The 27,293-nt window shown below is 42.7% G+C and overlaps 2 protein-coding genes across 7 annotated transcripts; one reads left to right on the forward strand and one right to left on the reverse strand.

Moving 5' to 3' along the window:
- Positions 1 to 27,170, reverse strand: FAM71E1 (family with sequence similarity 71 member E1). Of its 6 annotated transcripts, none has more exons than XM_039360189.1 (6): positions 26,399 to 27,170; positions 17,085 to 17,173; positions 5,994 to 6,134; positions 1,638 to 1,816; positions 666 to 906; positions 1 to 310 (listed from the first exon to the last, which is right to left on the reverse strand). In XM_039360189.1, exons 2-5 carry the CDS (start codon positions 17,148 to 17,150, stop codon positions 666 to 668), a joined length of 627 nt encoding a protein of 208 aa, XP_039216123.1. In that variant the 5' UTR covers positions 17,151 to 17,173; positions 26,399 to 27,170; the 3' UTR covers positions 1 to 310. The 6 variants fall into 6 exon arrangements, with proteins under 6 accessions (XP_039216123.1, XP_039216126.1, XP_039216124.1 ...); XM_039360192.1 differs by lacking the exons at positions 17,085 to 17,173; positions 26,399 to 27,170 and adding exons at positions 13,353 to 13,433; positions 15,613 to 15,851; XM_039360190.1 differs by lacking the exon at positions 26,399 to 27,170 and having other exon boundaries at positions 17,085 to 17,828.
- On the forward strand, positions 15,860 to 24,499 carry EMC10 (ER membrane protein complex subunit 10). The gene is made up of 7 exons (XM_039360188.1): positions 15,860 to 16,018; positions 19,299 to 19,365; positions 20,060 to 20,172; positions 20,749 to 20,853; positions 21,953 to 22,134; positions 23,181 to 23,274; positions 24,377 to 24,499. The coding sequence occupies exons 1-7, from the start codon at positions 15,896 to 15,898 to the stop codon at positions 24,482 to 24,484; spliced, it is 792 nt and encodes a 263-aa protein (XP_039216122.1). The 5' UTR covers positions 15,860 to 15,895; the 3' UTR covers positions 24,485 to 24,499.
- Positions 27,171 to 27,293: the final 123 nt, after the last annotated feature.

Genomic DNA, 27,293 nt, shown 5'->3' on the forward strand with positions numbered 1-27,293 from the left:
AAAGCAGTTTTGTTCACTCATTTATTGATGGGGTAAGTGGGTGGGGGAATTTGCAGTAGCTCCATATGGGGAGGATGGTATCCAACACTGGTGAGTCGGCGCTGGAAAGAGAACGTTACTTTGTATTAATGTGTGTGTGTGTGTATGTGTCTGGGTATGTGTGTGTGTGTGTGTGTGTGTCTCCCTCCCTCTGTGTGTGTGTGTGTGTGTGTGTGTGTGTGTGAGAGAGAGAGAGAGAGAGATAAAGAAATCCTTGGTTCCCCTGAGCGTCGTCTCCTTTTTCACCAGGAGAAATTTCCTTTTCCTCCTCCTGCAAAAAAAAGAGAGAAACAGATAGGGACAGAGAGGCAAAGGCACAGAGGAAGCTGACCCCAAAAACCCAGTCATCTGCAATATCAAAATGACCCCAAATGTTCTTAGCATCTTTTTAGCATAACTCAATTGCCTACTAGTTTCAGAACCTGCTTCACCAACTGCCTTTCCCAGCAGGCCTTGGGTGCTCATTACTTTTCCAATAAGGCTTTCACTGTTTCTCCAGTTCTGAGCATCAGGATCTGAATCCCTATCGAATCCCAAGAATCAGGCCCCTTTGTGGAGACCTGGGCAACTGGAGGAATGGGGATCCTATAGTGGGGCAGGGAGTGGACAAAGGAGCTGAGGCTCACCTAAATAAAGGTATTTCTATGGTGATGCAGTACATTCTCCTTTTCATAAGTAAGGGGAGCATCACTGTGGTAAAAGCGCAAGCGGTATAACAGCCGTATCCAGTGCCCAAAGACCTTATCCTGCTTGAGGGGGTGTGTTAGAAGTTGCAGATAAAAGGTGCGGCCATTGGCCAGGCGGACCTTGAGCTGGAACCGTGACTCATCATGGACATAGAGACGGACGAATTTCAAGGGCAGAAGCCTGGGGAAGGAGGAAAGGGAAGATATATATGGATAGGAAGAAACTGGAGAGAGAACTTTGAAGCCAGGGTGTCTATGGAGATTCTCAGTCATCCAAGTGATTTTTCAAGAAGCAACTGGACTTAGTTTTTCTTTGATGACATTTCGCTTCTCATCCAAGAAGCTTCTTCAGCTCTGACTGGATTTATAAATTCCCTACCATCCAGTCAGAGCTGAAGAAGCTTCTTGGATGAGAAGCGAAACATCTTCAAAGAAAACAAGAAAGTCCTATTGCTTCTTGAAAAAGCACTTTTGGAACTTAAAGTCAGAGCTGTCCATGGGAGGGTCAAAAAAAAAATCAAGATGCTGACTGCAACAGCCTAATCAAAGCTGCCATCTTGCACTTTTTGAATCATCCCCCTCCCCAACACTCCTGCTTAAAACCAGAGGCACACAGATCTTTCTAGACTTAGGTTTCTATTCAGCCTCTGAGTGATGTGCTCAGGGCTGATCTCCAAAATGTTGTGTAGAGATAGCAGAGGAAGTAGAGGATGACCAAGGCAAAACATAATTTAATGTAACTATTGTTTAAAAACTAAACTGAGGTAATATAAGGGCTCTCCATACATTTAATAATTTTCCCCCTTCTATCACACTAAAATTTAGCATATGGATGCATTTTTCGAGATGAACCAGAGACAAAGCTTTGGGGGTACATCCCTGTAAGATGGTGGTGTGGTGAAAGGCACTCACGCAAACAGCTGCAGCTCCTCATCCGGGAAAGGCAGTGCTTCAGGGCACTGACATTCACACCGTTCTGTTAGGCAGGGAACTGGTCGTGCCAGCAGCATAAGATCAGGCATCTCTAGGAATGAGCTGCTGGCAGCAATGCCCATGGTGACTCTGCTGGCAATATCTCCTGCCTTGGTTACCTGGAAGGGAAACATTTATTTTGAGGGCTTCATTGCACTTTTACGCTGACTATTACAAGAGAAAGCTTTGAAATGGTCTTCATATAAAAACTATTAAACTAAAACAGAGAGTCAAAAGATTGATAACTAGTCTATGGCTTGTACAAGCCCAACTGGGATACATACATTAATAAACAATAAGCTCAATTAACAACAGGCCAGAAATCTGTACAAAACAAGACAGAATTAGAAAAAGGGCATCTCTTTATCCAAGTCACTGAAAATTTGCCAAGTTTTTAAGACTGTTAAATAAAAATTAAGTCAGGGATAGAGATATTGTGCTCTTCGAGATATTGCAGAACTATAATTCTCAGTGTTCCTTTTCATTGGCTACACTGAATACAGATGTTTCAAGTTATAAATGAGCAATATCTGGAGGGCTGAAGCTCAAGCAATGAAATCAAGCAATGGTAATTTTAGGAATGAACTCAATTCATCTACTGAGGATTTATGACACGGTCATCTAAGGCAGTGATGGCAAACCGTTTAGAGACCGAATGCCCAAAACCTGCCCCCCCACCCCCATCCCCGCTCAGCCCTGCCCACTGGACTACCCACCTCCACCGCCCGCCACAGATCACCCAGGCAGCCTAGCAGCGCCATGGCGGTCATGCCCTCTGCCCATGCCCCGCAGCATCATCTGTACGCAACGGGGCACAAGGGTGGTGTCTTGTCCCCGCTGTCCAGCTATCATGTCCTTGGCTCCGCTGCTTTGTGTGAGCCGCACCCAGGGGCAACTCTCCTCCGGGGAGCTGCTGGTGAGGAAGGGGCCGTGGGAGGAAACGGGGCTGGGGAGACGGTGCATGTGCCCATAGAGAGGGCTCCGAGTGCCACCTCTGGCACCCGTGCCATAGGTTCACCACCACTGATCTAAGGCAATGGCAACCATTGTATTATATATTGTTGTCAAGACTATCCATGAATTCAACTGAAATCAAGTTTGGCTCAATGTCTTTATTGAATAGAAATTCTCAGTTATTTTTCTTCACCGACCACTTGTAAATTGGTGATAGATGCAGAAAAATCATTTTGGTTCTAAAAATCAGTGGCAGCTTTGTCTATCCAGTGCAAAGGATATGCTTGTTTAGTCAACAAAGTTTGCTTAAACTGGTATATTTTGTCAGATTTTGCTTTGGATCAGGTTTAGCATTTATTCTGATTAGGCTAAGTACATTAATCAGTTACATTATTATCCCACCTTTTTACAAGACCTTAGACGGTGTAAAAAAGACTACATCCATACAGTAACAACTCTGTAACACTGAAAAAACTTGGCCTCAAATCATTCAATGAACTCCCTGGACATCCTGACCCCACATTTAACCAATAGAACAAATTGGCTTCTTCTCAATTTCTGTATACTTCTTATAGTTTCAGAATTTCTGATGTAGACTAGGAATCTCAAATGTATCTCCTACAGTCTACATGCAGCTGTCCATCACATCTTATTGATAGGTATAGCAGGAGAGAATATTAAGGCAATAGATATTCTTTGCCAGGTGCTATAGATTCTTCCTGCTTAAGAAAACATGACTTTGGCTTTGCCTCCAGCTGAGAGACAGCTGTATTCCTAATCTTGTTATGGTTCAGGCCAAGGCTTGTCAGTCTGTCATTGGTGGCAAAGAATTGTGATAGGATGGTTGCAGGGATCTCTACTTGCTTACTGGCCATTATCTTTGAACTCCCTGCTGGTAGCCTGTGCCTACCCCAGCCAATAAAGTGAAGGAAAGGCCAGTGTTTCTCTAAGGACCTGTTTTGAGTCTGCAGCAGTCATTAGATGGGGCACTTCAAGAAAGGAAAACAGAGATAGGAAACATAGTGGTGAGGATGCCTTGGAAACATAGCTGGGAAGGATATGTATTTATGTGACAGAATAAGGCTGTACTCTTGGTGAGACCATTGCAGCCACTCTGCTATGAGGATCTGAGGCAAAAAAAAAAAGTGTTGCATTCACCTCAAAGCTCTCCTTGCTGATCACCCAGGAGTTGCCCTCAGATGGAGTCTCAGTCTTTCCCCTTCCTGGTACCTAAATTACTCCTTCCATCCCATTTGATGAAAGGGATGACAATCTCACTGTGTAGGTGAAGCTTAAAAAAATACACCTGAATAATATTTTATTCTTTGCAGAATAGAAATAATGTTCAGGCATACTTCTCTCTTCTGAGGTGATAAATTCTAGTAAGTTATAGGTAATTAGCATAAAGGTTATAAGCCATTATTGAACAACCATCACCAAAACAAACAATGGTATAATAGTTAATGAAAAATGCTGCCAAATAAGTGATAAAGGTAAAATAAGGTAAAAGTATCTCTTTTTGAAGTATAGTTTTTTCATTTAATAAATTTATATTTAATGAGGTATTTTTTTTTCCAATCTTACTAGAGATTCAAAATACAATAGGGCTTCAATGCTACGAGCCTTGGGCTAAAGAACAGTCCATTGAAATGATTTGAGATTCCTGATATAAATTCTGTCAGGGGAAAAATCCATTCCAAATAGTCAAAGAAACAGAAGGATGAAGAGAAGACAGATATATGCCAAAACTCCCTTCATAACTATCTTATGTTGATGAAAGTTCAAAGACTGCCTGCAGCAGATCAGGTTATATAAGGCTGACTTAGGAGAAAAATCACAATTCTCATTGCACAGAGGAGAGACATTTTAGGGACAGCAGGAAACAATGTAGACTAATGCTGAATTTCCTACAACCTGGTGCCCCGCACCTCTGTTGAACTGCAATGCCCATTATCCCACATAGTCACTAAGATACTACTGAGCTGTTCACATGTATTTCAGTAAAATCAAATTTCTAAATAAAGCTTGGGACATAATTGAAGTATAACATGTTTAAATGACTTTATTCTTACGCTTTATTGATTTTTTCTTAATTAGATATCTTAAGTACATTTGATTCCTGGAAACATATTAATGGCATACAAAAATGGCTTTGCTTATTAAATATAATTCTATATGCTATATCAGATTCCAGTTTGACTTAAGGCATTTGATTTGCTTCTTTAATTCAAAAAAATATTAGTCAGTAGAAACTAGGTGTAAGGATTCCTAACTTTTATCTAGATGGGTAAGAAAATATAGCTTTCTCTAACACAGGGGTCCCCAAATCCCGGTCCGTGGACTGGTATCAGGCCGCGGCATATCAGCAACCAGTCCGCACAAACAAGCAAAGCCCCATCCACGAGATGCAGGCAGCACACAATACCATGCACCTAAAAATGTAATAACACTCCTCCCCCAAGCAAATTAGATACATCTTACCAGTCAAGAACACTGTTTTAGCTTTATATATCGCAATATAAGCCTAACAAATTGATTTTTTCATGGAACCTTGTCTGATTCAAGGAGTTAGAACTTGCTGCTTTTTGGTGGAGTTTCACAATCTTATGCCTCAGTTAATACAAGCCTGCTAGGGGGCTAAGTTGACTGGGTGGAAATAATTTATTTATCCATTCCATTCTTAAGTTTCTCAAAGAATTTTATGGACAGTATAGAAAGGAAAATAACAGTTATAACAATAAAATAACATTACAGATATGTACATTTCTAACGCGCCTGTGGGGAAAAAAATATATAAGCCGCGTGTTACAATCCCAATTTCCGTTGTTAAACAAGATGGTTGTTAAATAAATTGTGCCTGATGTTATGACTTTTGCCATAGTCGTTAAGCAAGTCATCGTTGTTAAACAAATACAGTTTCTCCCATTGGTTTTGCTTGTCAGAAGCTGGCTGGAAAGATCACAAATGGCAGATCACATGATCCCAGGACGCTGCAACTGTTGTACATACATGCCGGTTACCAAGTGCTAAAATTCTGATCATATATCCATGGAAATGCTGCCATGGTTGTAAGTGTGAGGAATAGTTGTAAGTCACTTTTTTCAGTACTGTATATAACTTGAAGGGTTGAATGGATGTAAATCAAGGTAATCTGCACATGGTGTTGAAAAAAAGTATGTAGCAGTTACCAAGTAAACAATCTCAAGGATTCCAGTATTCACAGAAAAGACTACACTTGCCCTTTTTCATTTCATAAGAGCATCGGAGGAAGCCTTGGGGTTCATATTTTCAGAAGTAAATACCAGGGGATATTTTTCTAATTTCTTTCCCATTCTGCTTCACCTGTAAAAAATTGCTTTCATACAGATGACAATCTTTCAGAGTGCCATATTCCCCGCTGTCCAGGCACCTCCGCAGGTCTCCCATTTCAAAGCTTGGATATCTGGAGGACACAAAAAGATCCAGGCTACTGTGATGAAGACTCTGTGGGGAGAACATGAAGAGAAAATTTAAGGGAAATATCTAAAAGGATTGCAAATTTCTATTCTAAATAAATGAAAAGGAGAGCGGCTAGGAAAGCCTAAGATATTTTGTTGTTTGAAGTGAAGAACAAGATGATTACCTTTTTCATGTATAATAACAGTTAGCAAATGAAATTTACAGTTATTCCTTAAGTTATGACTGTAATGGAGCCTGCCCATCACAGCTGTAATTCATGACAATCATTATGTTGGCCAGTCATGTGACTGACCCAATTTTAAGACTCCTTTTTGCCATGGTTATTAAGCAAACATATGATTTGCTGTGGGTTGGCTTTGCTGAAAACTGGAAGTAAATGCTCTAAATGCAGCCCTGTTGCCTAAATGCTCAAAGTGAGGTCTGTGGGGAGAGGAGGGGGGAGGGGGGAAATCACCAAAATTTGGTCGTAAGTATCTGCCAAGTAAGTCTGTGGTAACAGTCGTAAATTGAAGGCTCCTGTACTTCAATACTGGCAATAGGGCTGTATTTTTCATTCCACCCAAGGACAACAGCAAAGACCTTCTAAAATGTATGGGTTGGTTCTCTAGCCCCTCATTTCTGGTCCCTGTGTCTCCCAATATTCACCACCTAAGGTAGCTATCTCACTTCCCTTAAAAAAAAGAGCTGGTCCTGAGAAAAGCATGTGTGCATTTAGAAATTCCTCAGTGCAATCCCTATCATCTTCTGTTTAAAAGTTAGATCTGACAACAATTGTTGGGCTCTCTCCAATTGTTGGAGAGAACAATTGTCAGCCAGTCTTGAAAAGTTTGGACTCAATTGCGACAGACAACTGTTTTGTATGAATGCCACACTCGCTTGTGGATCATCTGTTGGAGGGCTGATGGTGAGGGGGCTAAAGCAAGCAATGAGTAGGCACACGTTACTTTCCAGACATTTCCTATTTCTTCATTCTCATTCTTTTTCCTCTTTAATAGTTTAGAGCAGCGGTTCTCAACCTGTGGATCGCGACCCCATTTGGGGTCGAACCACCATTTCATGGGGGTCGCCAAACAAGGCTGTCCGCCATTTTTTTTCCCGTTTTCTTTAGCTGTGCTACTCCCTCTTATTCTATTGGCTTTTGAAAGCCAATAGAATAGATTCTCTTGAATAGAGTCTAATTCTATTGGCTTTCAAAAGCCAATAGGAATTGTCCAGGCTGTCTCTGCCCTGCTGAGTCCGCCAAAAGTCCCAGTCTGCAAACGGTGCTGCAAGTTGTCTGCAGCGAAGGCGAGCTGTCTGGAAGCTTCCACCCCTCCCTGCTGAGCAACTACTAAAAATGTAAGTAAAAGAGGGCCAGGGGTGGGAGATGGGAGGCCGGCGGGCGCAGGGAGGGTTGCTGGCACGCGTGGGGCCCGGCGGGTGCCTTACCTCCCTTGGGCTGGGCCAGCTGGTCGCCCAGCCAGTGGTCGCCCTGCGCCGTCGCTGCCCCTTGCCAGCTATGCCCCGGCCGGCGCAGGGGGCGGCACCATGCATGCGCAGCGCTCCCGGGCAGGGAAAGTCCTCGACTTACAACCAGTTGGGTAGTCCTTGACTTATGACCGGTTGGGGGGTCACGGCATTAAAAAGGTTGAGAACCACTGGCTTAGAGATAGAACTTACAAGAGACCTGAAGTCATCTCTTACATAATGATTTTTAAATTAGGTTGAGGGCAACAAGTTGTTCATCTAAAGCCTAAATAGATGAAGAGACTAGATTTATACATTGTGGTAACTTAAATTGTGTTTTATTGGTTATATCCTACTGTTATGTCCTGAGCCTGTGGAAGCAGGCTCGAGGCATTGCAACAGTCCTGGGCAGGTGCAAGCTGCCCGGGACCAGACTGGCTGTTGCCAGCACGTGCGCGCATGCGCGGGTGCTGGCGCGCCAAATGTTGCAGATTGGCCCAGGAATGGCCTATAAAAGAGGCCGGGAGATTTGGGCGTTGTCGGCGTCTTGTAACCAGTATGATGAACAGAAATAAAGAACAGAAATAAAGAAGTTCCTGAGAACTACAACTGCTTCTCGTGTCATTGCCATTTCGCGAAGGATGCAACACTGGCGACGAGGATGGGATTGCCTTACATCGACCGAAGACAGGTGTAAGCTTACCCGAGAGAGTCCTGAGCGGTAGGAATGGCGTTGACTCGGCAGCTAGCCGCCAATCCAGCGAGCATCGGGGGTAGGCTGGCTGATAGACCCTTTCTTTTCTACAAAAATGGCAAAAGTAGGAAGACTTTCAGAATTCGACGTCTCGCATCCGGAAAGATGGGAGTCTTACGTAGCCAGGGTGGAAAACTATCTTAAAGTCAACCAAGTAAGAGAAGATAGTTTGAACGCCGCCACCCTGCTGTGCGTTTGCCGTCAAGACGCATTCGAAATTGCTGAAAACATAGCAGCACCCATACCTCTAGAATCTGTTAACTACATAGATCTCAAAAAACTACTCAAGGAACACTTCCAGCCCAAGCTGTCCGTCATCGCTTGGCGCCACACCTTCGAACAGAGGGATCAGCGACCCAGAGAATCAGCCAAAGAATACATTGCTGCGCTGAGAAAAGCCGCTAAACACTGCGAGTTCAAGGATCTAGAAGAACGGCTGAGAGACAGATCTGTATGCGGACTGAGGCAGAGAGAATTACAGCAGAGACTTTTTGCTAAAGAAGACTTATCATTCCAAGATGCCTTGAGAGAGGTTACTGCAGAAGAGGCAGCGGGCAGCGCCATCAAGAACATGCGGCCGATCAGAAGCACTCCAGAGGCTGCGTCCGTGCACCAGGAAGGAGCCCAAAGGAACCCAGAGGAGGATCCTGACGATGAAGTAGATCGTCTCTACCCCACGAAAGAAGGGAAACAGAAAGGAAGCTCTTCAGCTCTCCCCAAGTGCCTCGGTTGTGGAGGTCGCCACAAGAGGACCGACTGTAGATTCCGCTCCACTATCTGTAGAGCATGCGGAAAGCAGGGACACATTGCAGCTGTGTGTCTGGGCCATCAGAAGGTACAACCTCAGGAAGAATTGCGCCTGAAAGGTACCAGGGTTCCCAGCCAAAACAGGGTGGGGTTCTGCACTTCGCGAAGAAGCATTTACAAGACAGACATACATAAGCCCATCAAGAAAAAGCTGTCACTTAAAGTGAAGCTACAAGGGGTTCCATTGGCTATGGAACTGGATACGGGGTCTGCACTCTCGATCATTTCCATGTACACGTTTAGGAAGATTTGTTCTGGCAGCGGATTTCAGGCCAAGCTGAGGCCTTCCGACATTGTGTTAACGGACTTTCAAAACTCCAGAGTGTGTGTTAAGGGGGAGGCCACCCTTAACGTACAGTATAAGGATTTTGAAGGTCCACTAGATGTAGTAATAATAGGGGGGGAATGAACGAGTCTCATAGGACTCGATTGGTTTGAGGCCTTGGGAATACATGTCACAGGGCTCAATAGTTTGCAAACACTTGACCTACAAGAAGTCTGCAAAGAATTTGCAGATGTTTTCAGCCCCCAGCTGGGCACGTACAAAGGACCCCCTGTGTCACTGAAGTTAGACCCCACTGTCACCCCTATTAGAATCAAAGCAAGAAGGGTTCCTTTTGCTTTAAAGGGTAAAACTGACACTGAATTAGACAAATTGATTCAGCAAGGAGTCTTAGAACCTGTCCTTGGGAGACCCCCATTGTCACGCCTCTTAAGGCAAATGGGGACATTCGCATCTGTGCAGATTACAAATGCACTCTAAATAAGGCATTGCAGCAACATGCCTATCCTGTCCCTGTGGTCAGTCATATCCTGGCCTCCCTCAAGGGGGGGGCGCGTTTTTGCAAAGCTTGACCTAGCTCAGGCGTATCAACAGCTGCCTGTTGATGCTGCTGCTGCTGTAGCTCAGACCATTGTGACCCATAGGGGGGCATTCAAGGTAAACAGGTTACAATTTGGAGTAAATGTCGCTCCTGGAATTTTCCAAAGCATAATGGAAAACACACTACGGGGTATACCAGGGGTTTGCCCCTATTTTGAGGATGTCTTAATTGCAGGGGACTCTACACACAACTTAGCTGAGAGATTAAGGGCTGTTCTGCTGAGGTTCAGGAAAACGGGCCTCAAACTTAAGAAGGACAAATGTAAAATTGGGGTGCCTTCTACAGATTTTCTGGGATTCAAAATCGATGCTACCGGTATTCACCCTGCTGAATCCAAACTGGAAGCCATTATGAATGCCCCTAGGCCAAAGTCCAAGGCCGAACTACAGGCTTTTCTGGGCCTTCTGAATTTCTATAACTCCTTCCTCCCAAACAAGGCTAGTGTAGCCGAGCCTCTTCACAGGCTTCTGGACAAACAGGCAGTGTGGCAGTGGTCACAAAAACACGAAGCAAGTTTCAATGAGGTCAAGGCCTTACTCACTTCTAACAGTGTGCTTGCACATTTCAATGAATCCCTTCTTGTGTGCATCGCTTGTGATGCTTCTCCTTATGGGGTGGGAGCCGTACTAAGCCACCTCAGATCAGACGGAACTCAGGTTCCTGTTGCATATTACTCCAGAACCTTGTCTTCTGCTGAGCGAAATTATGCTCAAATAGACAGGGAGGCTTTAGCTGTTGTTGCTGGAATCAAAAAATTCCATGATTTTTTATATGGCAGGCATTTCACGGTCTTCACTGACCATAAGCCTTTGTTGGGACTGTTTACCACACATAAACAAACTCCCCAGATCATCTCCCCCAGAATGCTGAGATGGTCTATCTTTCTGTCTGCCTATGATTTCTCCTTACTTCACAAACCTGGGAAGGAAATGCGCCATGCTGATGGCCTCAGAAGATTACCCCTGCCGGTAATAGAAGCTGACCCTGCACCAACTATCAATATCCTCTCCATTCAGGCCTTGCCTGAGTGTCCTTTAGATGCCAGGGATGTGGCCGCTGAATCAGCCACAGATCTCACACTTTCACGTGTCCTTTCTTGGGTTTTATCTGGATGGCCAGAGAGCTGTCCTGGCACTGAGTTTCAGAGTTTCTGGTCCAAAAGGAACGAATTGTCCACCTTCCAGGGTTGTCTGCTTTGGGGAAGCAGAGTTGTCATTCCTACCTCAATGAGGACTAGGGTCTTAGGTTCCCTCCACGAGGGTCATCCTGGCATTGTACGCATGAAGGCGCTTGCGCACAGCCATTTGTGGTGGCCTGGGTTAGATAGAGACATTGAAGCTAAGGTGCATGCATGCCACCTTTGTCAACGCTCGTGCCCTGAAATGCCCCAAGCTCCTGTACATAAATGGGAGGAAACACAGTCTCCATGGTCTAGGGTGCACATTGACTACGCTGGGCCTTTTCAGGGTCAATTCTTCTTGGTCCTAGTTGATAGCCATTCAAAATGGCTTGAGGTTGTACCTGTCTCTTCCACCACCACTGCAAAGACTATTCAAGTACTGAGGGGGATTTTTGCTGCACACGGGCTTCCAGACGTCCTCGTGTCTGACAATGGCCCTCAATTCACTTCTTCCGAATTCCAAGCTTTCTTACAGGCCAACATGATTCGTCATGCCACCTCTGCGCCTTTCCACCCGTCCACCAACGGTATGGCTGAACGCATGGTTCGCATCACCAAGGACGCCTTGAAGAAAATTACCTATGGAGACTGGCATCACAGGTTGGCTGACTTCCTCCTTTCTTATCGCACCACACCGTCCACTTCTACCGGGAGGAGCCCAGCTGAACTTCGTTGGGGGCACAAACTGATCACCAAGCTTGACCGGTTGCATCCGGACAGACTTCCTTCCACACTCACACGCCCCGAGGCACCTAGACAACTGCTTGTGGGTGCCTCGGTTAGGACTCATAACTATGGGCCTGGCCATTTATGGGTCCCCGCCACTGTATCCAGAGTCACAGGTCCTCTGTCTTACGAGGTGTCTCTGGACAACGGTCGTGTCCTGCGTCGACACATCGACCAGCTCCGCACTAGACGGGACCTTCCCACTGAGACTCCTGGGTCTTTTCCAGGGGGGGAGGGGGACCCTTTAGTACGGGCTGCTGCCCATCATTAACGAGGAGGCTACAGACAGCCCATTCCAAAGTTCCCCGAGTGCTCCAAACAGGAATTCACGGAGCCCAACTAGAACTCAGGCACCAGTGCCTACTCCAGCCAGGAAGTCACCCCGGGGGCATAATCACTACTCACCCGCATCACTCAGTACTCCAGTCAGGGAGGATATCCGGGAGTGTCCAAACAAATCACACCCTGCAAGAGAGCTGGCACACATTCCCTCTAGTTGGCCCGACACTACCCCTGTCCCTAGAAGGGGGCAAGCACACAGGGAGGTGGTCGAGGAACCAAATCCCGACTACAATGACTTCACTCAGGGGACAACTGAGTTTTGGGACAGCACTGAAAACCCCACAAGCCCAGGGACAGAACGGGAACAAGGGGAAAGACAACCTCCTGACGGGTCTTGGACGGACCTGGGAGGTTCTACAGAATCGCCCAATAGTGACAGTCACTTAAGAGGGCCAGAGAGCCTGCAGCTAGGCAGGACAACCAGGTCAAACAGAGAAAGAAGCCCTGGCCTGACGAGCCCGGTGGGCAAGCAAGGAGGCCAGGCATTGGAGCACAGTCCTTGGGATTCACCAGGGTGTAACAGGGGGGACAGGTATGCATCACCCCTCAGTCAAGGGGTACTTGGCAGGTACCCAGAAGTCAGGAGGTCACAGAGAGCCAGAAGATCTCCTAAGTATTTAGAAGATTTTGTAACTCTACTGGCAAAACAGAGTTAACAGAGAACATTCCTGTACACATAGGAAAATACAACACTGGGAATGATAGAAGCAGAGGAAATAACTGGCACTAGGTAATATGGGCACCACGCTCGCATTAGGTTGTATGTTATTATTGTATGATCATAGTCTTAGCCGGGGGGGCAGGGTGTTATGTCCTGAGCCTGTGGAAGCAGGCTTGGGGCATTGCAACGGTCCTGGGCAGGTGCAAGCTGCCCGGGACCAGACTGGCTGTCGCCAGCACGTGCGTGCATGCGCGGGTGCTGGCACGCCAAATGTTGCAGATTGGCCCGGGAATGGCCTATAAAAGAGGCTGGGAGATTTGGGCGTTGTCGGCGTCTTGTAACCAGTATGCTGAACAGAAATAAAGAACAGAAATAAAGAAGTTCCTGAGAACTACAACTGCTTCTCGTGTCATTGCCATTTCGCGAAGGACGCAACACTTACCAAAAAAAGGAGAGCATCTTTGTAGCTCAAAGTTGAAATGAGGAATCCTTAGTGCTCTCTGAGATTGGGTAATGAAATGGGCTGCAGGAAAATAACCAAACTAGGTTGCATCATCAGTGTTAGTAAGAATTGGAGTTTGCTCTCAAATTATATTCTAGTGGCTTGGTGGAAGTGGTCTTGGAGATTCTTTGATTGGACTGTTTAGTGTTCACTTGTTATGCATCAGAAAGTGCCTGACCACTGAACCCAATATAGCACAATCAACATAAGCCACAAAAAGGATAACATTGCCATACAACAAAAACATCTCAGAAACCACCAACAGACTATTACAAGAACTATGGAATCAGCAAAGCACACAAATCAACTAAAGCCCTCCCAAAACATCCTAGGTAAACCAAAAGACTAAGCAGCCCCAGAAATAAAAACAGGAGTCATCTACATCATACAATGTGAAGACTGCAATAGCCACTACATAGGACAACAGGCAGAAGATTAGCAGCACATATCCATGAATACCAACTAGAAGTTAGAGACATGATGAAAACTCTTTAATTTCACAACATATAGACAGATTTAACCATGGTTTCAACTGGGAAACTGTGGAGCATCCTAGACCAAGCCAAGTCCAAAAACACTAGACAAATGCTGACAAATTGGCCACCAATAGACACATAGATATAAATAACATCTACATATTGTGCAAAAGAGACAATCAACAAGCCACAAAGGGAACAAAAAGATCAAAATATCTCTCCACCAGCAATCAACTACCTGATAAGCATAGATTAATATCAACATCAGACTAACAATCAAGAAGTAAACAATACCCCAATCAAGGAATTGCCAAATAAGCTAACAATAAAAGGACCAACCAAAGAACGTCCAAGATTACTTCCGCCAACACTGACAGAATACCAATTGAGCACAAACCCCACTACTTTTACCTAATCTACAAGACTAGCAATACCACTTAGACTTATATACCGCTTCACGGTGCTTTACAGCTCTCTCTAAATTGTTTACAGAGTCAGCATATTGCCCCCAACAATCTGGGTCCTCATTTTACCAACCTCAGAAGGATGGAAGGCTGGATCAACCTTGAGCCAGTGAGACTCAAACTGCCAAAGTGCTGGCAGTTGGCAGAATTAGCCTGGAATACTGCATTCTAACTACTGTGTCACCAGGGCTCTAGGTAAAGAAAGAGAACAACCAAGCTCCGAAAGCACCAAGGGCCCCTAATTTTATCTTAGGTTGTTGTTTGAATTTAGCCATAGCTTGATTTGAGGTAGGTCACAACAGGATAATTTTGACTTGTTTCTTAAATTTACCTCAACCTCATGTTACAATGCAGTTTTGTCAATACAATAACCTGAATGCAGAGCCTAGGGAAAAAGATTGAATACTTAGCAGCCTTTCAATTAAGTAATTAATTCCATTTACTAGGGGAAGAAAAATTGTATTTGACTTAACAAAATAAACCTCCTTTTCAATCATATTTGGGAAGCAATGAAGGTAAAACAAAGCAAAAAAAAAAATTAAATGAAGCAATTCCCTACAAGTGTTGATTTTTTGTGAGTTCTCCTCTTGCAAAAAGGGAACAGAAAAAAACATCCTTAATTGATTGCATGAATTGCAAATCTTGGAAAAGCAGAATCATAAATAATCACAACCAGAATATTTCTTATATCAAGTTAAAACTTTGGATTCTTGCTAAACTGAAAATGGAGACTTTCAACCAATCTACAATATTTTAGCATAACCAGACTCAAGAGTTTTGGGATGATATATTAAACCAAAGAGCAGCTGCCACCATTGCTTGTGAATAAAAGTTGGATAGGGAACTGTTGTTTTTTCTCGCAAACACACAGTATTGCAAACAGTACAATATTTATTTTAATGATTATTCTATTTACTAAGTAAGGGAGCATAGCAGGAGACCCTAGTATAGCTAGAGAAAAGTGAGGATAGAAAAGGAGAGATAGTTCGCTCCATCCCCATCTTTTGATACAACTGATGCTCTACTTGGGGGCATCCAATATATTCCACTTCTTTTTGCAACAGTTGTGGCATCTATTATGTTAAGGATGATAGGTCATACAAATCCAAGATAATCTTCCCTTTTTTTGATTTATGTCTAGAAAACTGCAGGTTATTTCATCCTTTCATCGCCATCAAAAATAGAGGAAACAATGGCCAACCGTTGTGCAAGAGTTTAAAGGATGAGAAGCAAGCAAATTCATTTGGAACCATGTCTCACTGAGCTCGATGGGACCGATTTTCCGAAGAGTGTACAATTTCTTCCCCATCACTCGAGTCGGCTCCCTATGTCATCGGCACCCATTTCCTCTCAGCTCTTGCAGTTGCAAGACAAGCCACCGCCACGTGCGGCGCGAGAGGAAACTGAATACTTAAGAGAGGCGATAAGCCGCAAGACGCCGATGATTAGCTTTCTTTCGGCCCTTGAAAGCTGTACTTCGGTCCCAGAGTGCTTTGCGGTTGCACTGCCTGTTTGTTAGATCACGTGATTCGTGGAGGGAGCTATGGCGGCTGCTGAACGACCGCTCTGCGTCTGTCTCCTGTCTGTCCTCTCCCTCCTTCTTTCCCCCCCGCCGCAAGTTTTTGTCAGGGCCTCTGCAGCCTGTCCGGGAGAGGCAGTTGTCAAGGTAAGCCTCACTATAATATGGCTGAGTGCGGAGCTGATTTTGCTTGTCGAAAGACAAGCTCCTTAATATCCAGGACGTAAGCTGAGCTAGACTGGACCAAACGCCAAAGTAGTGCAGAGGGGTGTTTTCATAGATGCCTAAGGAATTGTAAAAAAAAATAAAAATAAAAAAAATCTTCATTGTAGTGCTGCTTCTGAGTCTGGATGCTTCATTTAGCCACAATTAATGTTGCAGATAGTTTTTCCCTTCACCAGCACTATTTCAGCTGGTGGATCGCTTTGCATCTTGTGGCAGTAAGTCCCATAGTTTAACTATGTACTAAGTGATGCCTGTCTTGAATCTCCTAACGTGCAACTTCATTAAATGGATTGGGGTCTGGAGTTATGAGAGGTGAAAAATGTATATATGTTCTTCATGAATCGTTCTTTGTGGCTGTATTTTCTTTTAATAAGAGATGCAGCTTCATGATCTCTGTCATTAACATTCATAAGCTGAATAATAACTTTAGGACTAAATCACAGTGCATCAAGTATATTGTATTTTGATTTAGGGAAGGAAGCAGCTTAGCAATTGTGTAAGAGTTAATGAAAGACATTTGGACCTAAGTGCCATCTTGTCATAAAATATTGAATATGCTTATTAATTGTATGTAAAATGGCTGTTTTTTGGGAGCTCAACATGGATTACATGGGGATCTCCTTCATTTTATCCCTACAACAACCATCCTGTGAGGCCAGGTTGAACTGAGAGAGAATGACTAGCCCCAAGTCATAACTATGAATGGATTGAATCTTGAGTCCCTATGGTCTTTCTCAAAACATTTTAATCATTAAGCCTCACTGGGATTTAAAGGTTGGTGGATAGCTGCCTAATTTATTCTAAATTATTGCTGATACAGTATATCCAGCTCAGCAGATCTGAAAGACTAGGCTAGGGATAGAGCATCACAGAGCAGTGGTCCCCAACCTTTTTTGGCACCAGAGACCAGTTTCATGGAAGACAATTTTTCCACGGGCCGGAGGGCAAGGGAAATAGTTTTGGTTTTGTTCACTCACCTACTACTCACCTCCAGTTGTGTGGCCCGGTTCCTAATTGGCCATGGATAGGTAAGGACTGGGAGTTGGAGATCCATTTTAGAAAATATCTATGTGGTTGCTAGGAATAAAAAAGAACTTGATGGCACATAATATCTAACTCAGAGTTATATTCACTAATCTGAAACAACTCTCCAGGATTTCAGCAGGAGAATTTGTCAGTTAATTCACCAGATGAACTGGAAACTTCCTTAACTGCTTGAAAAACTATGTCTCTCTTACAAATGCATTATTTCCTTATCTTCTTGCAACAGTCTCACAGGTTTGGATAACAGGAGCTTCCCAAAATACTGGAAGATATTTTATGTAAAAATTCAGTCAAAAGAACATGTGGTGAATTTGAGTTATTTCTAATTTTGCCCATCTAAGTTATCTTATTATATGGGTTTTAATATGAAAGCTTGTTCCATAAAATATCATAGACTGGAATGCATCATAGTTTTGTCGGTCACATTTAGATGCTGTAAATCTGTGGTCTCTTTTCACAGGTGGGCCAATACAATCATTCAAAATATTGTTTTAAATTATGGACAGAAAAGTTTTGCAATTATGTGGCATGCAACATTGGTACACATAAGACAGAATTTGGGGCACTGTGAAGCTTGAAACAAATTAGTGAGGGGAAAAAGTATTTGATCCCCTGCTGATTTTGTACATTTTCCCACTGATAAGGAAATGATCAGTCTATAATTGTAATGACAGGTTCATTTTAACAGTGAGAGATAGAATAACAACAAAAAAAATCCAGAAAAACACATTCAAAAAAGTTATAAATTGATTTGCATTTTAATGAGTGAAATAAATATTTCATCCCCTATCAATCAGTAAGATTTCTGGCTCCCAGGTGTCTGAGATTAGGAGCACTCTCTTAAAGGGAATGCTCGTAATCTCAGCTTGTTACCTGTATAAAAGATACCTGTCCACAGAATCAATCAGATTCCAAACTCTCCACCATGGCCAAGACCAAAGAACTTTCCAAGGATGTCAGGGATAAGATTGTAGACCTACACAAGGCTGGAATGAGCTACAAACAGTTGGTGAGAAGGTGTCGACAGTTGGGTGCGATTATTTGCAAATGGAAGAAACACAAAATAACGGTCAATCTCCATGCAAGATCTCACCTCATGGAGTTTCAATGATCATGAGAACGGTGAGGAATCAGCCCAGAACTACACAGGAGGATCTTGTCAATGATCTCAAGGCAGCTGGGACCATAGTCACCAAGAAAACAATTGGTAACACACTACGCCATGAAGGACAGAAATCCTACAGCACCCGCAAGGTCCCCCTGCTCAAGAAAGCACATGTACAGGCCCATCTGAAGTTTGCCAGTGACCATCTGAATGATTCAGAGGAGAACTGAGTGAAAGTGTTGTAGTCAGATGAGACCAAAATCGAGCTCTTTGGCATCAACTCAACTCACCATGTAGTAGTAGGAGGAGGAATGCTGCCTGTGACCCCAAGAATACCGTCCCCACTGTCAAACATGGAGGTGGAAACATTATGCTTTGGGGGTGTTTTTCTGCTAAGGAGACAGGACAATTTCATGCATCAAAGGGATGATAGACAGGCCATGTACCATCAAATCTTGTATGAGAAGCTCCTTCCCTCAGCCAGGGCATTGAAAATGGGTCATGGATGGGTATTTCAGCATGACAAAGACCCAAAACAGACGGCCAAGGCAACAAAGAAGTGGCTCAAGAAGAAACACATTAATTTCCTGGAGTGGCCTAGCCAGTCTCCAGACCGTAATCCCATAGGAAATCTGTGGAGGGAGCTGAAGGTTAAACGTCAGCCTCAAAACCTTAATGACTTGGAGAGGATCTGCAAAGAGGAGTGGGACAAAATCCTTGCTGAGTTGTGTGTTGGCCTGGTAGCCAACTACAAGAAATGTCTGACCTCTATGATTGCCAATGAGGGTTTTGCCACCAAGTACTAAATCATGTTTTGCAAAGGAGTCAAATACTTATTTCACTCATTAAAATGCAAATCAATTTATAACTTTTTTGAAATGCATTTTTCTGGATTTTTTTGTTATTCTCTCACTGTTAAAATAAACCATTACAATTATAGACTGATCATTTCTTTGTCAATGGGCAAACATACAAAATCAGCCGGGGATCAAATAGTTTTTTTCCTTATTGTATAGGAACTTTGCAACATTCATGATCTACTGTTGCTTTCAGTCTAGTGAAGCCCGAGATTCTGAAACTTGTGGATTGAATCTGCAGCTGGAGCATTCATTTGAATTGGGTGAGTGTATACACTGAGCATGGCAAACTTGAATTGGACAATTTGTCTAGATTAAGCAGCATTAATTAGGCCCATTTCATAGTCAGGTTAGTTTCCACTTTACATAGGACCTTTGTGCATACAAATACATTAAGACATTGTTCTGTTGGGAACCTTAGGACAACAGAATTTTCCATTGCAAATATGCAGAGGTAGAGAGTCTTTGAATAGTAAGCTCCTCTCGTAGGCCTGGTTTACTACCTTCAAATTACTCCTGAACTGAAGGTTGTAATTTTTAGCCTACATTGGGAAGGATTAAGTCAGATGCTAAAATCCTGTGAAACTTGGAAAATAGATCCTGGGTCTTCCTTCTTAGAATGGCTTTAAGATGCAAAATAAATCCCTTAAAAATCTACACATTCATGTGCAAGTTCAAGTTGAAGTTTAACTTTGTGTGTGATTATTGATAGGCAGCAAAAAAAAAACCCATCTTTGGGGCAGGGTGGGGCCCATGGGATGCTGACTTCTGTCCTTATTGTATTAATACATTCTGCATGGGCTAAACAGGAAAAGAATTGCATTGACAGCAGTCTAAAAATAGGGGAGGACTTTGGAGACACACTCGCTCCTGTATGTTGTAAGTGCTTAAAGGTCATTTATCTAACAGGAGTAAGAATAAGACTCTCAGACTCACATGTGTTTCTTTCTCCTGAAGATGACAGCATTCATTTCAAAAAACGGGGTACGCTCCTGTGGAATGTGGGCCCTGAACCTAGTCTCTCACTGAGCCAGAAGCAGTTAACTGAAGAAGAGCGCAACAAACTTAGGGTGAGTGGGAAAGGCCAAGGAGAGCAGTTTTGCTTCGCTTTTTAGGGAAAAACAAATTGGAACAGGGGCACTTTGGAAGAGAAAGTGGAATGTAGGGATCCTGTGTTTGATTGCTTTCCTGCATGGAAGTCTAAGGGGCCTTAGGCAGATAGGGAAAAAGCTGTTGACTAGGAAAATCTGATGTAAGCTTAGGAGTTTACAAACTTTATGGGTTCTAGGTATAAAAATAGTTTTAAAAAATTTCAATTCCAGAAATCTTGTTTTGTAAGAGGTTTCCCCTGCTTTTAAAGAATAAATATATATAAAAAATAGATTTAACCCATGCATCTCATTCAGGATAATGTGAATGCTTGGATGTTTTCTATCGTAATTAGTCTCTGAAGCCTAGAATTTTGGCAACCTGTGAAATTTTTAAAATTAAGATTAATTGGTTCTCTAAAGAATGGAAGCAAAAATAAACACTACAAAAATACTCAATGTACTTTGAGATCATTAGATGTAATTTTTATCTCCAAATAAGATGAGGTAGTGAGTTTCTCCTTTAAGTTACTGTATCCTCTTTTTTCACAAACTCAGGAGATAGCTTCTTTGGGTGGACTGTACCGCTTAAGAATCCCACAACAGCCTCTGGGGAGCATTGAAGAGAGTGCTGTGGAATATGTCACCACTTTTGTTAGAGCGGTAAGTGTCTTCACTGCTCTGGAATTCTTGTACTGTATAGGACACCTGCCTACAGAAAGTGCTCCATCTGAAGTGCCAAGCCCTAAATATGCTGTTCTAAGTATTCTGGACCCATATTATCTTAAAAGTACCTTTGCAACATGTTATAGCAATATCTTACTGAGACACTTGCACATTACTAGCATGAAGGCAGCTAAAAAAAACCTGACTCCTACACACTCTTGTGGGCCGATCTTGCCTCTTTAGAAAAATATCCAGATGTGACATCTCCAAAAGTAGGAAGATGGAAACTGCTTTTTCTTCCTTGGTTTGTTGAGGGGTAAGTGAAGCAACATGGTCTTAGGTTCATGATGTTGAATTTTTTTCCTGCCTTAAGTAGTCTCTTGTGTCACATCTTGTACTAATCAGGAGATCTTCCTAATCCTGAGGCTGTTCTGAGATTATTGAGAGAAGAGATAATAGAATAACCCCCTCCCAATTGAATTTAGCTTAATTTCTGAGGATACATTGGCAAAATCATGCAGCTTTACTTGGCGACAATGCAGGATTAGTATGCCATTGCCTTCTGAGATTTTTTTCTTCTTCCCCAGTAGTCCCTAAAGATTTCTCTTCTAGATTGGGGTTGGTTTTTTTTTTTTTTTTTTTTTGCTAGCTAAGATAAACTATGTGTTGATTTATAGGAAGCCAGTATTATGCAGGTTTGCTTAAAGGAATATCAAGATATAAATATAAAAATAAGCTTCATATTCTTATTTTGAAATATCTGTCTGGTCCAACACTGGTGCCTTCTGAGAGGGAAAGCAGCCCTGCAAAATCTCAAGGTTGTGAGATTAAACTATTTTCTTGAAAAGCTGCTGTCTGGGATACTTTTTGCTGGAGATGCCATGTGCTGTTACTGAACCACAGGCTGAGGTGGAAAGTAGGAAGGCCATGTTCGAGAGTCACCCCTGAAGTGCATTCATCCTCCATCCCAGTAACCTCCTTGCTACTTCAGAGGATCGAGCTTTTGCACTAGCACGCACACCGGCTTATGTAAACCAAATTGGAAATGCTAAGACAGGCAGAGAGACAGTATTGATGTATCTTCCTTTCCTTGCAGTGCTCGTTGGTCGAGTCTCATCTGTCAGATAGGCTGACAGTGCACACTGACATCACTGGCAACGTAATTGGCCTCTCTGCTGTCACTGTGCCTAGCTCTTGCCACGGAGTTGAAGTGGAAGATGTGGATCTGGAACTCTTCAATACCACCATTCTGCTCCAGCAGCCCATACCAGCAGCTGTGTTAGTATTTTTTGACTAATCAGATGAGAATGCAGGGCTTCTGCTGATCTGTGGAACTCACTGCTACAAGACATATTAACAACAGCTAGTTTAAAGTGAGATTGGGCAAATGTATAAAATATGGGTGTATTGTGGCTTTTAATCATGAATGGAATCACCAGAGATTTTGGAAGGGAGATACACTACTAAATAGCTTTTATTTGGGACAAGGTATGATCTGATTGAATTTTCCAAAGGCTCATGATTGCTCACTGGGGACATAGGAAGTTTGACTTGGTTTCCTGCATTTGATTCCAGATACACTTTGAAGAATTTAAGAGATGGAGAAAATGGTTTCTAACTAGAAGGTCAGATAACCTGGGTACCTTGTATAAGGAATCTAAAGTTAGTTTATGGAAGATTTTTTTGGAAGCAGAAGGGTTCCTCAATTGGAATATAAAGAAAGCAACCAAATTTCTTCATCAAAATGGGGTGAAGGAGATTGGCTAAAAGGCAGGGGTCTCATCTGGACAGAAGGATTTCTAGGTAATTTATTTGCAGAGAAGGCTGAATCTAGAGACCTGTCTCTGATTTTAAATACGCATATTGGAAAACATGTTTCGTGGAAGTCAGTTAAACTTGTTTATTTCTATACAGGTTTAGTATTGCACTGACCATCAGAGATATTTGCCAGTCTATCTTTTTTGAACAGTAGGTGGATATTTTGAGAGCAGGAAGAGGAGAGGGCAGAATCATTTATCCAGTTAGGGCAAGAAAGGGAGCAGAGTTTTAATCATATTCCAAAACTAGTGAATTCCAGTGAATTTCAGTTTATCTTACTTTGGAAGCCGAGTATTATTTCATTGATTAGTTCTAATGAAACAGCAGAACCCCTGGTGTGTGGTGTTAATGCTTTTTCACATGGGAAACACTGTTGAAATACATTGGGCCCCAAGCATTCCATTTACTTTTTTAATACCTGTCTGTGCTTCTGCAGCCCTCATGAGTACTGAGGGATGCTTTCTAGTTTGGTTACTAATAGCTTTTTTTTTTTTTTCTGCTGCCAGCCCTGAAACAGCAGCATTTATTGAACGCTTGGAACAAGAGCAGGCTCAGAAAGCCAAAAATCCACAGGAGCAGAAGTCTTTCTTTGCCAAATATGTAAGTGTTGTATTTGGGGGAATGGGGGAGGGATGGTAGAAAGTGCAGGTTCCGTTCTTTTTTTCCACCCTTGCAGCGCAATGTTCTTAGTTCCTCAGCCTGCCTGCTGTCTTATTTCTGGCTCTAGCCAGGCAACTGTTGCTGAGAAGTGACTGTTTCCTACTCTGATACTTCTTATCCCCAATCCCTGCAGTGGCATTTAATTCTGGGTGGAGCAGTGCTTCTCCCAGTGACCATCTATGCAACATTCCCCAAGAAGTTCAGAGGACGGCCCTGAGCAAAAGTAATCCTGCACCCAGCTCAACTCACTTCTCTCTTTGCTTGGCTCCATTTAGCTTGAACTCTTTCAGTACCTCCTTATGTCACCTTGGAGAATAAAAAGGCTACTTTTTTTTTGAAGCCAGTTTTTATATTGGGGAGGAGAGTGTGTGTGTATATAAGCCTCACCGGGTGCTACCTTTGTGTTCACTTGTCCAGAGGGTAGCAGTTATCTTTTTTTTTTTTTTTTTTTACTCTTTTGATCAGTGCATTCTGAGAATAACCATAATCCCCAAAAGCTGTGTTGCTCAATAGCTGGCTTTCTTGAAGTTACTTTAGCGATTACTTGCTCTGTGATAGCTTGGACTCGACCTCCTCTGGTGGTAATTGGCTGAGAACATTCAAAGTAAGCAAGGGTGCCTTTCAGGGCATGTTTCTTAATGTTCAGTTTGCTACTCTCTGGATCTTTATTTCCTGATAGGATAGGAATTTAGACACCCCTTTTTGGTGGCAGGTCCTTTCTCCTTTACAGTAGACACAGACTTTCCTTCCTCACTGGCTCACACTGATAAACTCAGTTGTAAATCTGGTGAAGGGTTTCTTGTGTTTGGGATTTGAAGGAGGGGCAGCGACAGGATGCAGGGAGGGATGAGAGCAAAAATAGAAACTGGTACCAAGCTAGTCTTTGGAAAAGTACCGTTAAGGGGGAAGATTGGGACTTATGAGAAGCCATGATCACTTCCAAGATGGAAAAGAACGAGATGGGTTATTAACACATAATGAAACCATATGTTTTAAATATTATATTTAATATAACATGTATATATTTCTTTCTCTCCTACAGTGGATGTACATTATTCCTATCGTGCTTTTCCTTATGATGTCTGGCGCTCCTGATGCAGGGGGGCAAGGAGGGGGCAATGGAGGCAGTGCTGGGGGAGGGGGGCGATAAAGGAATCAGCAAGATAAATAAATATTGGAAGAAAATAATGGAGCTTTCTTTGATTTGTGGAAGCAAGGCTAGTTTTCGGTTATAGAATGAAAGAGCTGCTAATATTTTTATGGTTGTGTGGGAGGGAATGCATTAATCTCATTTTAAATCCAGGGTAGTTTCCTTCCTAAATGATTACAGTAAGTTGTAAAATATCTCTATTCATTCCAAAGGGTATATTTCTGCACTAAGGTAGTTTCAAGTTCTGTTTTCAGGATTGGAAATTATATACAGCCCCATAATCAAATCCTCTGTAAGAACACTCTGAAAAAATTTAAAGTCTTACTTCTTCCCCAAACATGAATTTAAAGAAGAAAGCATTTTCTTCTTTAAATATTCTTTGACTATTTCTGACTCAGGTTGAAAGCACTGAGAGATTTCTGTGCTAAAAAACAGATGATGCAAATGGTGTGGCTTGGAGAAATGAATAAGGATTGATGTTACCTTGATAGAATCAAATAAGATGGAATCAATTAAGGTACAACTAACTAGCCCCATGAACACAATGGACAAAGACAAGGGCAGCTTCAGAATAATTCAGGAAGCACATTCTTTTTCTTACTAACAGCTATTGCTCTGCCACATACGCTAATAACAGCATATGCGGAAGCTGGACTCCCCCTTTTTTCCCTTTCAGTCCCCAGAACAGAACAATTTGCACATTGTTCTAACAAGATAGCTAACTTTTACTTTCTATGGAACATGGTATAAAGACAAATGGAAACATTCCTTACAGGCTAAGAAAATAATGATTCTTGAGCTTGAGTTTCTTTTCTACCCATCATGTCTTTTATGTATGTATGGTTGGTTGGTTGGTTGGAGCTGGGCATTGATTAGATGGCTGAAGAGAATGCTCATTGCTGATTTCCTGGTTTTGAGTGTACAGAGGACAAAGGTGGAAAATGTGCAGCCTGTGGACTATATGTATCCTACTTGCAGTTCCCTGAGTGAGAGAGGCCCAGACAGTTGGGGTTGTTGGGGTTGTTTTTTTTTTTGGAGAGAATTAGGGTGTGTGAACAAAATAGGTGCCTTAAGCCTTACATATTCCCAATACTGTCCTATTTAAGTCCACTTTGGGTTATGGTCCTGAACCCCTTTGGAACCTACTCTCTCAAAACCTAGTGTAATGAGTCCAAATTGGGGTGGACCCATTTTACAGGCTAGGGCCTGACTGTCTCCTTTTGGTCATAGGGTTTGCACTATCTTATCTAGTCCAGTCAGCTTGTTTTTGATTAGTGGTTGCTGGGGATTATTCTGATGACCTTCATGAATCCTTGCCTCTTGTGGCTAACTGATCTGACCTCTACAAGACTCCCCCTTCTGGATGTCAGAGCAGATATGAAATATGATTCCATGTACATCCACAGTCCAGATGTGCAGACTACCTACCTACCTGCTTGCCCCCTCAAACTACAAAGCAACCTCACAAAAGTCCAGTAAACATTCAATTTAAGGCAGAAGGATAGTATGATTGAGAAATATGTTTGATCATGCACAGTAGTTGATTGCCTTGTCAGGAGCTCTGGTTTCCCCCCCCCCCTTTTCAGGCCTTGTTAAATCTGTAGAAGGATGGGTGATACAAAGACCTCATTTGAGCATTTGATGCTCTGTTTCCTTCTAGGTGTAACAAAAAAGCTTTTAAGAAATGGCAAAGGCAGCCAAGATAGCCATAACTATTTGTAAGTGGACAGGGACTTCCTGCAGTTATCTTCAGTAGAAGAAAACTTAGCCATCCATATCATTATCCAACATGGGGCAAATTGTTTCCACATTTTCTTGAAGAGCTGCTGGTGGGTCGGGGGTGGGGGAAGCCTGTAAAAACTGTAAATAGTTTTTGCACTTAAGATTATTTTTAGGTAGGTAGGCTTTACTTACCGGATGCAATCGAGAATCTGGCTGTATGAATCTCCCACAATGGTAGTCCTGACCAGTATTCACAGAGCATGAGCGAATCTCTTCCTACTTAAGACCCAACTTGATTCGGTATAGCTATGTATAATTGTATCCATAGAAACCACAAAGGAGCAGAACATAGAGGAGGTTAATTCTAGAATGTGTGGCACAGAGTTGTAAGGCTAGCTCTTGGGCTTCTGGAGGAGGTTGAAGCTAGTTGTGATGCTAGCTTCAAATATGCTTGATAATTTGGGAAAATGAAAGTAGAACACAGTTGGGACCAGGAGAAGATGGACATTGCATGGATTCAGAATTGTGGCCTGGGATGGCCCAGTAAATCATCCAAAGACTTTATGGTGAGATTTAAATGCTAGAATTTAAGGGTATGTTTGCATGGGTCTCAATTATAAGCCTTACGTGCTGTGCAAACACAGTTTAAATAGTTAACAACCTGTGTATTGCTTGCTGATCTTCAATGAGAAGGACTCCATGTCAAATGTTTCCTTAACTGAATGACTGGAATAAAATGCCTTATCCTGTTGCTTGGATTATCCACAGTGAGAAATGAGAAAATAGGTAAAGAGAAGGGGAATGTGGGGAGAGTTCAAAATGCTGTGCAAGGCACTGAAACTGCTCAGCCTGAGATTTTGGCCAGTGTTTCTGATATATTTCCAAACTTTTCACTGCAACTTCCAGTTTAAGCAAAAATTATTTTTTACCCTTTTTCAAAGAAAGGATATCATATAAGCCTTCTGATTCTGGTGTTTTAAGTCCAACATTCATGACTGGTGATACTTAGATGAATTTCTGCTAAACAAGATCACAGAGAAATGTCATTGCTTGTTGAAGCAAACCAGTATTTGCATATTAAGCTGGA

The sequence above is a fragment of the Crotalus tigris genome, unplaced genomic scaffold (genome assembly GCF_016545835.1).
Source record: "Crotalus tigris isolate CLP2741 ecotype Arizona unplaced genomic scaffold, ASM1654583v1 scf7180000019161.1078591, whole genome shotgun sequence".
NCBI lineage: Eukaryota > Metazoa > Chordata > Lepidosauria > Squamata > Viperidae > Crotalus > Crotalus tigris.